General features: G+C 46.1%; 1 protein-coding gene across 2 annotated transcripts in view; it reads left to right on the forward strand.

The window, feature by feature from the left end:
- The window catches only part of EPHX4 (epoxide hydrolase 4), a 123,151-nt gene extending 112,775 nt beyond the window's left edge, over positions 1 to 10,376 (forward strand). Inside the window, exons 6-7 of one of the 2 annotated variants that reach the window (XM_073643187.1) lie at positions 2,895 to 3,043; positions 5,107 to 10,376. In XM_073643187.1, the coding sequence (XP_073499288.1) occupies positions 2,895 to 3,043; positions 5,107 to 5,341 (384 nt within the window). In that variant the 3' untranslated portion in view covers positions 5,342 to 10,376. Of the gene's footprint in view, positions 1 to 157; positions 2,783 to 2,894; positions 3,044 to 5,106 lie in introns of those variants that run through there. The other variant, XR_012247713.1, reaches the window with a different exon arrangement.
- Positions 10,377 to 13,951: the final 3,575 nt, after the last annotated feature.

The following is a 13,951-nucleotide window of genomic DNA, read 5'->3' on the forward strand; positions in this document are numbered from 1 at the left end:
ACCCTCCGGTGGACCCAGCAGTTCATTTTTTGTCCGGGGCTCCGTAATCTGTCAAGCATGCCGTACCTGTGAATTCCACAAGTCCACGGAGCAGCGTGCCCCCGTCCAGACTATTAAGACGTCGAGGCCCCTCGAGCTGTTGATGGTGGACTATCTGTTGATCGGAACGGCGAATAGTGGCTACCAGTACTGTCTGGGGATGGTGGACCACTTCACGAAATTCGCTGTCGCTGTTGCTACCAAGGATCAGACTGCTGAATCAGCTGCACAGGCTATCTGTCAGCAATTTGTTCGGGTCTACGGGTGTCCAGAGCGGCTACACTCTGATCAGGGGGCTTGTTTCGAAGGGCGAGTCATTGAAGAACTCCAACGGATGTATGGAATCAAGAAGTCCAGGACCACCCCTTACCATCCACAAGGGAATGGCGCGTGTGAACGCTTTAACCGGACCCTCTTACAACTGATCCGGACTTTGGCTGAAGACAAAAAGCCCGACTGGCCTCGATTCCTCCCGGAACTGCTGTGGGCCTATAATAATCAGGTCCATTCCGTCACCGGATACACCCCATACACCCTTCTCTTTGGCCGTCCAGGCAAAGACATCCATGAGTTGCAACTGTCTAGCTCCGAAGAAGATACCTGTGGTATCTATCCTTCCTGGCTACAAACACACCGCCAGAGAATGGAGACTGTCTACCGGCTAGTAGGCCGACAAATTCAGGATCAAGTGCACGCTGACCCACTTCCGGTACAAGAAGACCCACTGAATGTAGGTCAACTGGTCCTAGTCCGAATAAAGAAGCCGCAAGGGAAACTCCGACCCAAGTGGGAGACCGAAGTCTATCGAGTAATTGGACAGCCGTACCCCGGTGGCCCCGTCTATCGAGTACAGGGCGAAGACAGCGGCAGCATCCGAACTTTGCACCGTAATATGTTGCGCCCCTGCCGTTCCCAGCCTGACTCCCCTACTGTGATACCTAGAGAGATGGATATCACTAATACTGTCGGAGACACTGACCCCGGGGATGTAGAGACTGAATGCATGCCTACCCCTGTCCGTCCGACTGACGCACTTGAACCGATTACCTCCTCTACTGACATGTCGACTGGGAAAGAGAGTGGGGTGACTGATAGGAGAGAGGGGATCCAACCCGTTAGGCGGACAACGAGGACCACTGCAGGGGTACCTCCAGGACAGTCCTACATAGACCAATATGTGTGGCCCTCTTCCCAGCCACCCCCTGTCACATCCACAGCCATCGCCGCCCTGGAGCCAGTCGTTGGCAGGGACTGCCAACCTTTGAGTGGGGGGGGCGTGTAGTGAGCTGGCCGGCTCTGGCTGTTCTGTGATAATTGATATAGAGCCTGTTACAGAAGTGATTACACAGGATGATGTTGCCACCTTGTGGCCAGAGGTTGCACCTGCGCAGGGTGTGATGAAAGAGACTGAGCCTCCTGTGTCCCGCCCTAGAGAGTCACGTGACCAAAGTGGGAAGCAGGAAAAAGCGCGCGAAGAGTCTGCTGTGGTCTGTGAAAAGAGCCAGGACGGTGTGCAGGCCCTCGTGTGTGGCGCAGGAGAGACTCAACGTGATTTCTTCTATCTGACACCATATCCTCGGAGCCTTCCCCAGCTTCTGCACTGCTGAAGGATTCAGCTGTTACACTCCCTGCTACTGGAGTGTGGACTACATAAGGCGACCCACCAGAGCTTCTATCCGGATCAGAGAGACTGTAAGCGGGACCTCTGGCGAGAGGCCGAAGTACCCCTTCCTTTCTTTCCGCGAATTCTGCTGTTCCTGTTTTTTTTCCGGCTGGGACGCCCTCCTGCAAAGACAGACAGGCCTGCGACGGGGGACACATTCTTCTGGAGTAAAGGACTGGTAACGTGTGAGTAGGGACAGTGAGGGTCAGCTTATCAGTACACGTTATTACTGTGCATATTTACGGTTGTCATTTATTGTTTTTCTTTGCTGTGTTAAAAATGTGTACGAGTAAAGATACTTTTATCAAGATAGAGTCTGTGTGTGGGGATCTTGCTGGGCCAGATCATAGATACCAATGCGCGGCCTTGCCCGCGGTCACTTCATACATATGCCTTAATAGTGCACAGAGAATGAGGCTGTTGAGTTAAGAAAACTATCGCAAAATATGTAGTATGTTGCAATATGAGGGCAACTCTTAAGACCTATACTACTAGTGATTTTTTTTACTTTTACATTTTTCTTTTAGGGAAATGCTCCTCCAATCTAACTGGCAGTTGCAGCACTTTGTGTATGCCCCCTCTATTAAATAATATAGTTACCATATATACTTCATCTGTCCTTATTATCTGACCTAGCATTAATGTAGTGAAAATAAATTTTCAATATAATCAGTGTATAAAGTGCACGTTCAAAATCAATAATCCACATGTGAGAAAGAGCCGCGAATTTCAAGAGTGCACTAAATTTCTACACCACTATTATAAATCTGTATGGGTTTTGTCAACAGAATACTAATAAACTATAATTTATGATAATGTAAGCCCTCATTAGCCACACAACACATATGATAAATAAGACCTCAGATATTTTAGAAAAAAAATAATTCTGATACAAGAATACGCTTAATGCTGTTTTGGCTTCAATTACCTAGACCAATGATCAATCCTAAATATGATGAACTGCTGTTGTTCTTGTAGATGGGGTTACTCAATGAGGTCACTGGTTCCTAGTGACTTGATAGGCTGCATTCTCATGAATACTGATTGAGCCTACACAATGGTTGCCTCCACTGTATGTAGGTGAGAGATGCACTTTAAAAAAGTGAGCTAACATATGTATAGAAGTTATACGTTCCCGTGTTCCCATGTATGATTTGATATTGCGTTTGTATTTTTTTTACATCTTTTATAGATCCTTAAAGATTTGTTTACTAGCGAGTCAACTGGAATTAGAAGGCAGAACTCTAGGTTCACAATGGAGGACATGGAGGCATATCTTTATGTATTTTCGCAACCAGGAGCCCTTAGTGGCCCCTTAAACCATTATCGTAATATATTTAGGTGAGTGCTTTTAACAATTTATAATGTGTATGTTGTTGTTACTAAACATGTTTAAAACTATAGTTAGGCCAATTTTACTTGACTGCAACATAACCATACCTGCCATTATATTGAAGTATACTTTCAAAAGAGGTCTCCCGTCATTGTATGGTCGTCTAAGCAGCTTTTGTTTTTAAACACTGAGCAAATTTTCTGGGATTGTACTTATTTTTAAGAGCACTCACAGGGACAGAAAAAAAAGTAGGTGGTATTTTCTAAATGGCCTGTTATGTATTAGATTATTCAGATAGTTAAAGAAGTCCTGCAAGAATGTAATAAAATTGCCCCCATTACACATTTCAAACACCAGCTCTTACTAGTCACATTTCAGGATGGGCTGCAGTCTGAAGAAACACTACATCTAGACCTGTGTCTAAACTGACAGAGGAGCTGTATCGAAAGCACACATACTTCTGTGCGTAGAGGAGAAGAGCTTTGACAACAGAAAATTAAATCTTGTTCATGACTTGGATGGGCTGCTGTTTGAATTACATGACAGAGGCCATTTTATTACAGTCTTAGAGAACCATTTTATAAGACAATTTTATTCATATCTCTTTGGTTCTAACTAACTTTCAGCAGCTCCCCTAAAGCTGGCTATACACATGGGACAGCTGTCAGCTATTTCCTCTGACTGCCCCAAAGACCTGAATGCTGGGCTAAGTGTGTTTTCAATGGGGAGAAAGGAGAAGGCCACTGCCAGACACCCCTGAAAGCGGCTTTTTCTCCCCTGAAAACCAAATAATTGTCCTTTGTACAGTACAACCAGATGCTGTCATCTACATCAAACGGTAGCACTGTCATGCTGAGATCAGCGGGTTTGGCTGGCTTTAATGTAATGTGTATAAAGACCTCTAGTCACTGCACACCAGCAACTTCCGGACAGTGGTCTGCGTCAGTACTGTGTGTACAGTGGAGGGAATGAAAAGTTGCTAAAGAGAATCCCTTAGCAATTGGAGGTGATTAATTAAAATAGTTTGAAAAATGCATTCTGTTCAGGGGTCTGAATATTAAGGTTTAGAATAATATTTTTTTTTTTATCTAGATTAAATGGGTTTTCCGAGATTTTTAATAATTGTGACTTTAAAGGAAACCTGTCAGGTTATATATCTGTCCCTAGTCACTTCTGCTACAGATTTATTTTATTCTAATCAGGAGTTTCATGTGCTTACTAATGCTGCAGTAGTTGAAGAATAATCATTTAATCTGCAGCATCGCATATGTAAATAAAGCCTAATTAGTCCAATGGGACATGTCTTCCCTCAAACTAGTCCTGCCCTGGATCTTCTAATTACGCCGTCTTGGGTGTTATTGACAATCTGCATAAATTCTTGGCATGGTTGGATTGATATACTGATATACAGGCTGCCAATCACACCCAAAAGGGTGGAGCATGAATAGAGGACCCAAGGCAGGACTCATCAGGGGAAAAGACACTCCGCTGAACTAGTCCTGCCTCATTTGCACAGACATCGCTGCAGAATAAAATTACTTTCTTCAAAACACTGCAGCATTAGTAAGCACATAAAATACCTTATAAGATTAAAAAATACCAAATTTTATTGCAAAAAAAAACATAATAAAAAAATCATAATTTGGCTAAAAATCATGTGCGTACACCAGAAAAACTTTAAGATAGGTGATAACTTGTTCTCAATGGACAACCCCTCTTAAAGGGACTCTGTCAGCACAGAATGACTGTTCAAACCAAGCGCAGGCGCTCAGTGCATCATGGGCAAACATTTAAGTGCACCTTATCAACAACTTGTTTTCTATCTATCTCCTCACTTCTATCAAGCCAGAGCTGTCGATCAAAGAGGAAAACAAGCAGGTGGGAAGGTGCACTTAAATGTTTGACCACACCACCGAGCAGCGGTACTTGGTTCGAACAGTTATTTATTCTGTGCTGAAAGCGTCCCTTTAAGCATTTTTTTATGTATGTCACATTAACTTATTTAATGTAACTATGAATATTGCTAAAAGATTGATGCAACAATAATTTATTTTCCATTGCACCCCTATAGCTGCCTACCATTAAAACATCACCAGGTGACCATGCCAACTCTGCTCCTATGGGGAGAACATGATGCATTTGTTGAAGTGGAAATGGCAGAACTAACAAGAGTCTATGTGAAGAATTACTTTCAGTTATCAGTATTGTCACAAGGCAGCCATTGGCTTCAGCAAGATCAAGCAGAATTGGTGAACACCTTGATATGGACTTTTCTACATGAAGACAGATTTAGAATAAAAGACTGATTTTGCACTATTATTTAGACATATAAAAAGGTCTACTTACTTTTAAACACTTTACTGCTAGGAAATAAAGGGGAAAATCACCTAGCGGGAAGATGGTCTATTTATTAAATAAGAAAACAACAGAAATGATCTAACAAAGGGCCATATTTAGCTTGTCTCAGTGAACATGGTCACTGTACTGTGTCTACTATAATGTCACTGTGTATTATAAGCAGAGCGGATTGTCCCGTAAGCTGTGTCAATTGTCAGTGCCAGTCTGATTTGTAGTGTTATATTTTGCACATATACATGCCTTAACATCTCTGAGTTTACACAGTACTAAAAACAAAAGTCATGGAAGTCTCGGATTTATTGCGTTATTTGAAATTGTTGTGTGGTGCCTTGTAAAACTTTTTAAAAATTTAAATACAGGGGTGCCATTGGCCAACTGGTCATATGGATATAATTTACTTTTTATTTTTTTACTGCATTTTTGTAACATCACTAAAATGTTGTCACTACACAGAATGGCCTGTCCTGATCCTGTGACTCTTTGTACTGGAATCTGTTATGGTGGTTCCGTGCGTTTCTGCTGTTTGTTGTTGTTAATTATAAGGACGTGAAAAATGAAATGTTTTACCTCACCTTAATAACTAGCACAATGTCAAATATACAGTAATACTGTGCATTCAGTCTTTGGCTTGGTTACTTGTAATGAACATGATATATAAACATTGCAACATAATGTAACAAGAAACAATGAAGTTGCTTAAAGGGAATGTATCAGTGTGATCCACTGCCCCAAACTGTATATATGGTCATGTTTGCTTCTGAAAGATAATGTCATCCATAGGGATGAGCGGACCCATCGGGTTCTGGTACCCGACCCGAACTTTAGTAACTGTACCCAAACTTGAACTGGAACCTGAAGCCTATTGAAAACAATGGGGACACAAACTTTAGAACTGGAAAATGCTCTCTCTCTCTTGAACGGACTTTCCCCAGAGCTCTGAACATTAAAATGGACTTCCGGGAGAAATCAGTGTTCAGAGATTTGCATCGGACGAACCACGGAGATTTGCACCGGACAAATTTTTAAGTTTGCGTTCACTCATCTCTAGTCATCCATACTTTTATGTATGCAATTTGTTGCTCCCTGACCAACCCCCCCCCCCCCATAAAAAGGTGTTTAAAATCAAATAAAAATGAGTCTGAAGTGCTTTCTGAGTGCCAAAGCACTTCCCAAGTCTCTACCTTTCGGCTCTATTTCCTGTCCAGTACCACTTTCTTTTGGTTGACTGACAGCTCACCAGCTTTATTATACAGGGTGAAGTGGGGAATATAGGTGGGTGGGAATAGAGCCTAGGAGTCGGGCTTGGGAAATGCTTTGACACACCCAAAGCACTTAAGCCTTATTTGCATATGAATTAAAATAGAAGTTCAGGCAGAAAGCAACAGATTGCATCAGTAAATTTATAGATGACATCTTTCACAGAGCAACATGATGCTAGAAACAGTTTGGGGCAGTGGACCATGTTGGCAGGTTCCCTTTAAGAGTAAATCATTGATAAGATTTTTCTTATATTAAAGGGAATGTCTAACGTTAACATTTTTTTCCTTAGGCATGAATAGTCATAAAATGACAAACAGATGCATATTCTCACCTCCTGTCACCACCGTTGATCCAGCACAATCCACTCTGGTGGTCGGCACCATTCAGGGACTGCTCGAGCCAGTGACTGACTGCAGCTGTGAGGTGACTGGATCAGGTTGCCATCGGATGTTTGTCTCATAACTCTCTATTCCAGTCTCCTGTCCGCTGCAGCCAGTCACAGTCCTGTGACATCCAGACAACATAGTCAGCTCTTCCAAGCCAAAGCCAACCACCGGAGTTTCCCAGCTGGATCCATCAGAATGTTAAGACGGAGACTATATCTCCATTTGTTATTTTATGACAACCACTGACTATGAAAAAAAAATTAATGCCTGACAACAAATGCATCTTCCAACACCAATTTAATGATAGTATAAGTGATTAAGGCTTCATGTACATGAGAACATTTGGGCCTGTATCACATGGATCCTGAATACAGTGTTTGTACATTTTAATAAAGCTGTGCATTAAACGCTATACCAATGCTGTACTAAGTACATGCACCATACACGTGATGAGAATTTGGGGACAAGTTAGCTTGCGCTATTGTCATCTCTTGAGGATTTTCATTCTATACTGGCTTTAAACAGTTTTTGTCATATGTCGAAACATGTAAAATCACATAAAATAAAATCCTGGGCCGTCCGGCCACCAATTAGGAATAATTGTGCCGCTTGCGATCAGGCTTTACGCCTACTGCCCAGCACCTCAATACTCATAGTGACCATACCCATAGCTCATTATACAGCCCTAGAAACAGACGGTAAGGGTTAGGAGCCCATCCCTCGTTCCCCACTACATTACACAGACCCCATTACCAGGCTTTACATTAAACCAATGTAGAGAAATTACACTTTTTGATAAACTTACTCTCTCCCTCACATGTCACATTATGTGTTATGAACCAGCATCCTCGGTAGCGAAACTTCTACATCATTTATAAAGAATTACATGTTCCATTTCCAAACAGTTTCCCTTTAAGCACCAACTTAATAATTAAAAAAGATATATATTTCTTTCTATAACACTAACATATTCCACAGCACTTTACAGTTGGGAAGATAATAGAGGTAATAGAAATTACAAGAGAGAAAAATTAATATATTCCCTTGCCCATCAAAGTGTACAATCTAAACGGAACAGAAAAAGTGATAAATTAGGTACAGATTAGTAACAAATGGCGCTAATTTAATCCAGAGGACTTGCATATAGTAGAGTGGAGACATCTGTGGCCAGGTTGTGCATAATATTATTGCAAAGATTTGAAGGGCTCATTCACACATTAGTTTTTCACAGACAGCATTCGTACCTATGATAATCTATGGGGCTGCTTACATGTCCGTAATTATTTGCAGACCAAGTAGTCCGTGCAAAATATAGGAGAGATATCTGATGCCGATCTGAGTGTTGGATCAAACTCGACAATAAAAGTCTATGGGTCCATGAAAAAAAATCAGACAGTGCTCGGGTGTCAACTGTTTTTATGGACTGATAGAAGAATGTGGAGAAACCTTTTTTTTCTCTTCAAATAAAAACTGATGAAACGCTGACCCAACTCTGATGACACTCTGATCAAATACACTATTGAAACTCAGACCAATTTTCTTGTCTGCAAAAATCACTGATGAGTCCTACTAGTCCAGGAAGGAAGTTTTACAGAAGGGGTGCAGCAAAGAGAAGTTCAGCACATGGACTGAGAGTGTGTAAAAAGGGAGAATAAAAGTGATAGATCACCAGCTAAGCATACAGTTCCAGAGATGTGGGTCTTTTTATTTAGTGCTAACTTTTATGGTCTTTAGCAAGTAGGCATTGCTTACAATATTCACTGAACGGCATGTCTTTAGGCTGCTCTGAATTATTATTCTATGAGCCACACCCCATTGTAAAAGACCATAAAAACTAGCAATGAATAATGTCCCATATCTCTGCAACCATCTGGCAGATTTTTAAAAGGAAAAAAGCTGAATACTCAATGGGATAGCTGGAATGAAAGATAAGCAAAAACTGGTCACTTTTGACCTGGTAACAGCTCCTCTGTAATATGTCCTCTTGGACACACATCTTGGCTTTTGAGCCAAAAAAGTGCAAGTAGCTTGTAAAATGTAGAGAAGGAGGAAGAACCAAAAGGAAACTCTAGCTTATTTTGGCTTCCTCCTCCGCCTTGCTTGTGATATCACCCGCTCGGTGGCTGCCTTCTCTTCTTATTTCCTGCTACTAGATCCCATACATACAGTAGAGGTCTTAGAACAACATATACTCCCACCCAATGTCTATTTCAGTAATACAATGATAAACCACTTACTGCATCCATCACAACAGCATGGCTTCATAACAGAAGAGTTCGGGTGCTGAATGGACCACCTGCAACCCAGACCTTACACTAATGGAAAACATTTAGCGCATTATGAAATGAAAACATCTGTCAAAAAAAAAACTAAAACTGTTGAGCAGCAAGAATACTACATGAGACAACAATGAGAGAACATTTCTCTCCTAAAGGCACTACTGTGCAGCAAATACTAAAGGGCTTTCAATTTTTTTTTTCACTTAAATGCATGCTGTGGAGATATTCAAGGTAATCCCCTGTCAATCACTGTGCACTGGCAAGGGGATTTTACAGAGCTCTACATATGCAAATCCGACACCTCTTGCAGGAGGGAGGGGGGCTGAGAAGCAGGATGTGAGATCCCTCACAGCAGCTGTGAGTGGCACAGGACAGCCCATCCCCCGACCATGTGCTCCTTTTGTTAGGAAACTATAATTCAACAGTGAGTTATGGGAAAACGATACATCCGAGTGATACACAAAATAGATTTTCAGAAACCTAAAAGAATCGAGAATCTCACCATTCCTTTCTTCACCGCCCAGCAAGCAAGGATAGGGAGATATGAGGCACACTAGGGCCACTGTGTTTGGTCTCCATGTGTAGCAGGGGCCTGGCTGCATCCGATGACACCAGAACCGGCTCCCTAGGATCATCCAGTAAGGAGGTATAGCCCACCTTAGTTTTTGGGAATCTGTAGCTGGGAGAGAACTGGGGTGGAGACTTGGGCTTTTGCAGGGGGTAGTAAGGAGAGTGACCCAGAGAGTTTAAAGGTCTGTGTAGCTAGAGCCCAGTGTCTTTCCCTGGGGAGGTCGGGACGTCAAGTCATGTGGGGAAAGTCCTGCAACAACAAAGAGAAAGCCCACAAACCTCCCATGTGGCAGCCCTTCCCCCAAAGCCAGATCATCCATCTAACCGGTAATTGACTTGTAACAACTGCTTCATATTTTTTGTACCCATACTTTTGTATTTGTAACTCTGACCACTGTGTGTATATATAACCCTTATGTATATAGTGTATTGTTTAGTGTTCCCTTAAGGCGACTAAATATAGTATTTAATCTTGGGCTGTTCTTTTATCTTGATCCACGAACCTCATGTCATTTGTTCGGTCCAACAAACTTGCTACCAGGCTGGTTTCTAGCTCGATATAAGTCTGTTATATCAAATAGAAACTGGTGGCAGCTTTCCCAGGCCGACCAGGCTCTATTTCACTGGAGCTAGCGAACGGAGCCTCTCAGCCTGTCAGGGTTGTGGTCGAGTGTGGTGCCACGTCAGTGACTGAGTGGGCCTCCTCACTCCCTGGTGCCTCCCTGTGTCTGTGCGGACAGGGGGTGTCTGTGCAGAACTGTACCAATCTGACCTTACGCGTCCTCGAGGGGGTGCGGAACATCACATAGGTGCAGAGGGAAGGTCCGTACCATGTGCTCCATCTGACGTAATTGTAACGTCAGACGGGAGGCAGGGTGTGGATCCATCACAAGTGGCGGCAGTGGCGAGATTCTGTGGGGTCTCCCTGTTGCCGTTTCTTAACATTGGTGGCAAGCGGCGGAATCGAGATAATAGTGTGTGTGAGTGTGAAACACATACTCACAGACACTAAGGACTGCCAGTAGTAGCTTTTGCTGCTGGAGTCTTAAGACCAGCTCAGCACTAGACAGTCGAAGTGCAAATACTGTGGGTGCATCAGGTTGCAGTTCGATGTCAGTGACCGTAGAGTGCAAGGATGGCCAGTGGCACCAGGGCCAGAACCAAGGAGGTGGCCGATGCTACGGATGGTGTTGAGGAGGTGGAAGACGAGGTCACACTAAGAGAAGGGGATCCCAATCTAGGCCCCCCAGATAGAGCGTCGCCAGCGACTGGCCCCGCAGGGGACCACTCCCCCATCTGGCCTTCCACCCAAGCAGGCAGGCTTGGATGACCTTGTGCAAGCTGCCTTTGCCCGTCTCATGGCTGGGGACAAGGACACCTATGAGGCCCTCACAGTCGCAGTGAAACGTGAGGCAGCCGCTGCAGCAGAACGTCAGCGGGAGCATGAGCACCAGGAGAAAATGCTTCAGCTCCAGCTGCAGGCCCCAGCCTGTCGCGAGTCCCCTGAGATCTGAGTCAAGAAGCTACGGGCGGAGGACGCCCCCCTGCTGGACAAAGGAGGGGACTTGGACACATTCTTGCTGGCATTTGAAAACACCTGCCATCAGTACCATCTGCCTGAGCACCAGTGGGTCCGGTTCTTAACCCCTCGCCTTAGGGGTAAGGCCCTTGAAATCTTTGGGTACCTGCTCAGTGAGACCACCCTGAGCTATGAGGACATCAAGCAGGCTCTGGTCCGGCAGTACAACCTGACCCCTGAGACGTACCGGAAGATGCTCCGGAGTCTGCAGCGGAGTCCTGCAGACAGCTGGATCGACCACATGCGAGCCCTACTGAGAGCCGTTGATCAATGGACCACAGGACTGGAGCTCACCACCATCCAGCAGCTGAAGGAGCTCATCGCGACTGAGCAGTTTCTGTGGAACTGCCCGGAGGACCTCCAATAGTACCTCCGTGACCGGAAGCCAAAGGGGGCCTCTGCAACAGCAACCCTTGCCGACGAGTACTCCAACAACAGGACTCCAGAAGCCAAGAAACTTGCCGGCTGGAGAGGGAGTAAGATGAACGCAGTGCCTGCTGTCCCTGTCCCCAGGCCCAAGAGGCCACCTACCCATGCTTCCCCCTCCACGCCAGTAGAGGAACCCAACTGTGTCACCTTTTGCAGATAGCAGAGCCACTTCACAGCCATGTGTCCCCAGTGCCAGAAGGGCCCGTCCCAGAAACCATCCACTGTTTTGTGTGTGGGGGTGGTGGGAGGTCCCTTGACAACCTTCAGACTGTCACCATAGGCCAGGCCAGGGCCATGGGACTGAGAGACACTGGCGTTGAGATGACCCTTGTGCAGCCCGAACTGGTGTCACCCCAGGATTTGATACCTGGGAAAACTTGCCGTCTCCGGGATTGGAGGCGTCGAGCCAGCGCTTTCCGTCGCCAAGGTGTATTTGGACTGGGGCGCCAGGAGGGGAATGCGGGAGGTGGGGGTAACTCCGAACATTCCTGCGAGTGTTTTACTTGGGAGAGACTTGGTGCGGCTAGTGTCCCACTATGTGGCCACTGAACCCCCAAGGCATAACTCTCCAGACAATGTCTTGTCCACCCATATTGCTGCTAATATTAACATGCCTACTGATGGGGATATGGAGGTGGGTGATGTACTGTTTCCCTCTCCCCTCGGGGGGGAGGAGATTAATCAAGTCGGCTGTGATAAGGCCTTAGAGTGTGGCCTGCTGGCAGGCTGGAACAGTTTGTCCTGTGAGGCTGTCACAGAGAGGACATACAGGGGCAAACAGCTGCGGAGGAGGAGCATGCCATGGAGGGTGGGGCAGTCCCGGAAGAGGTAGGGCTCCCAGGTAAGGCCTCATGGCAGGGTTCCCCCACAACGGGGATGTCAGAGCACCAGAGTAGTCCGTTTAGACCAGAGGCTTGGTCAGAAGCAGAGGAGAAGCGGGTGCTACCTGCGGTCACAGCGGCGGTGGCCGCTGTCACGCGCAGTGGTAGCACCAGGGGCCCCTCGGGAGTCCGACAGGTTCTCCCCTTCCGACCAAGGGGCTGCCGGGTCAGACAGAGGCCAGGAGACAGGTCCCAGGGAACTGACAGAAGATGTGTCAGTTTCGTCTATTCTGGCCACGTCCAGTCAGATGTTTCAGACGGCGTTAGAGACTGACGACAGCCTGAAAGCTCTTAAGGAGCAGGTGGCACAGCCTACCTCGGACTCAGACCTCGAGCGGGTGGTCTGGGACCAAGGACGGCGATACCGGGTAACGGTCCAGCGAGGTTCATCGGAGGTGTGGCCCAGGGACCGACAGTTAGTGGTACCCTATCCGTTCTGGTCAGAGCTGTTGCGGATGGCGCATGAGATTTTCTACTGGCCAAGGATGGGGGCCGAGGTGGCTGCCTACTGCCTGTCGTGTGACATCTATGAAAGGGTGGGGAAGGCGGGGCGGCGCCCCAAAGCCCCACTGGTAACTCTGCCCATCATTGAAGAGCCTTTCAGGATGGTGGCTGTGGATTTGATTGTCCCGATGGCAACCCCCAGCAGCTCTGGGAAACGCTTCATAGTGATGTTAGTAGACTATGCCACCCGGTACCCAGAAGCGGTAGCCTTGTCGTCCATTTGGGCCGACAAGGTAGCCACCGCCTTACTGGAGATTTTCTCCCAAGTGGGTTTTCCCCAGGAAATGCTCACCGACCGGGGGACCCAGTTCATGTCACAGCTGATGGAGTCCCTCTGTAAGCAAATACAGGTGCAACATCTGGTGACCAGCCCGTACCACCCACAGACCAACGGCTGTGCGAGTGGTTCAATGGCACCCTGAGGCAGACACTTAAGATGTGGGAGCGGTACCTCCCACACCTGCTATTTGCCTACCGGGAGGTTCCACAGGCCTCAACAGGGTTCTCCCCCTTTGAGCTCCTGTACGGCCGGCGTGCACGGTGCCCTCTGGCTCTGGTGAAGGGGGATCTGGGAAGGGGGCTTAGCCACCCCTGGAATGTCGGTCATCAAATATGTTGTGCGCTTCCGTGACAAAATGCAGGCCTTGGCGCAGCTGGTGCACAACAATAT

The sequence above is a fragment of the Phyllobates terribilis genome, unplaced genomic scaffold (assembly GCF_046119375.1).
Source record: "Phyllobates terribilis strain yellow unplaced genomic scaffold, ASM4611937v1 Scaffold_8__6_contigs__length_399053987, whole genome shotgun sequence".
Taxonomy (NCBI): Eukaryota; Metazoa; Chordata; class Amphibia; order Anura; family Dendrobatidae; genus Phyllobates; species Phyllobates terribilis.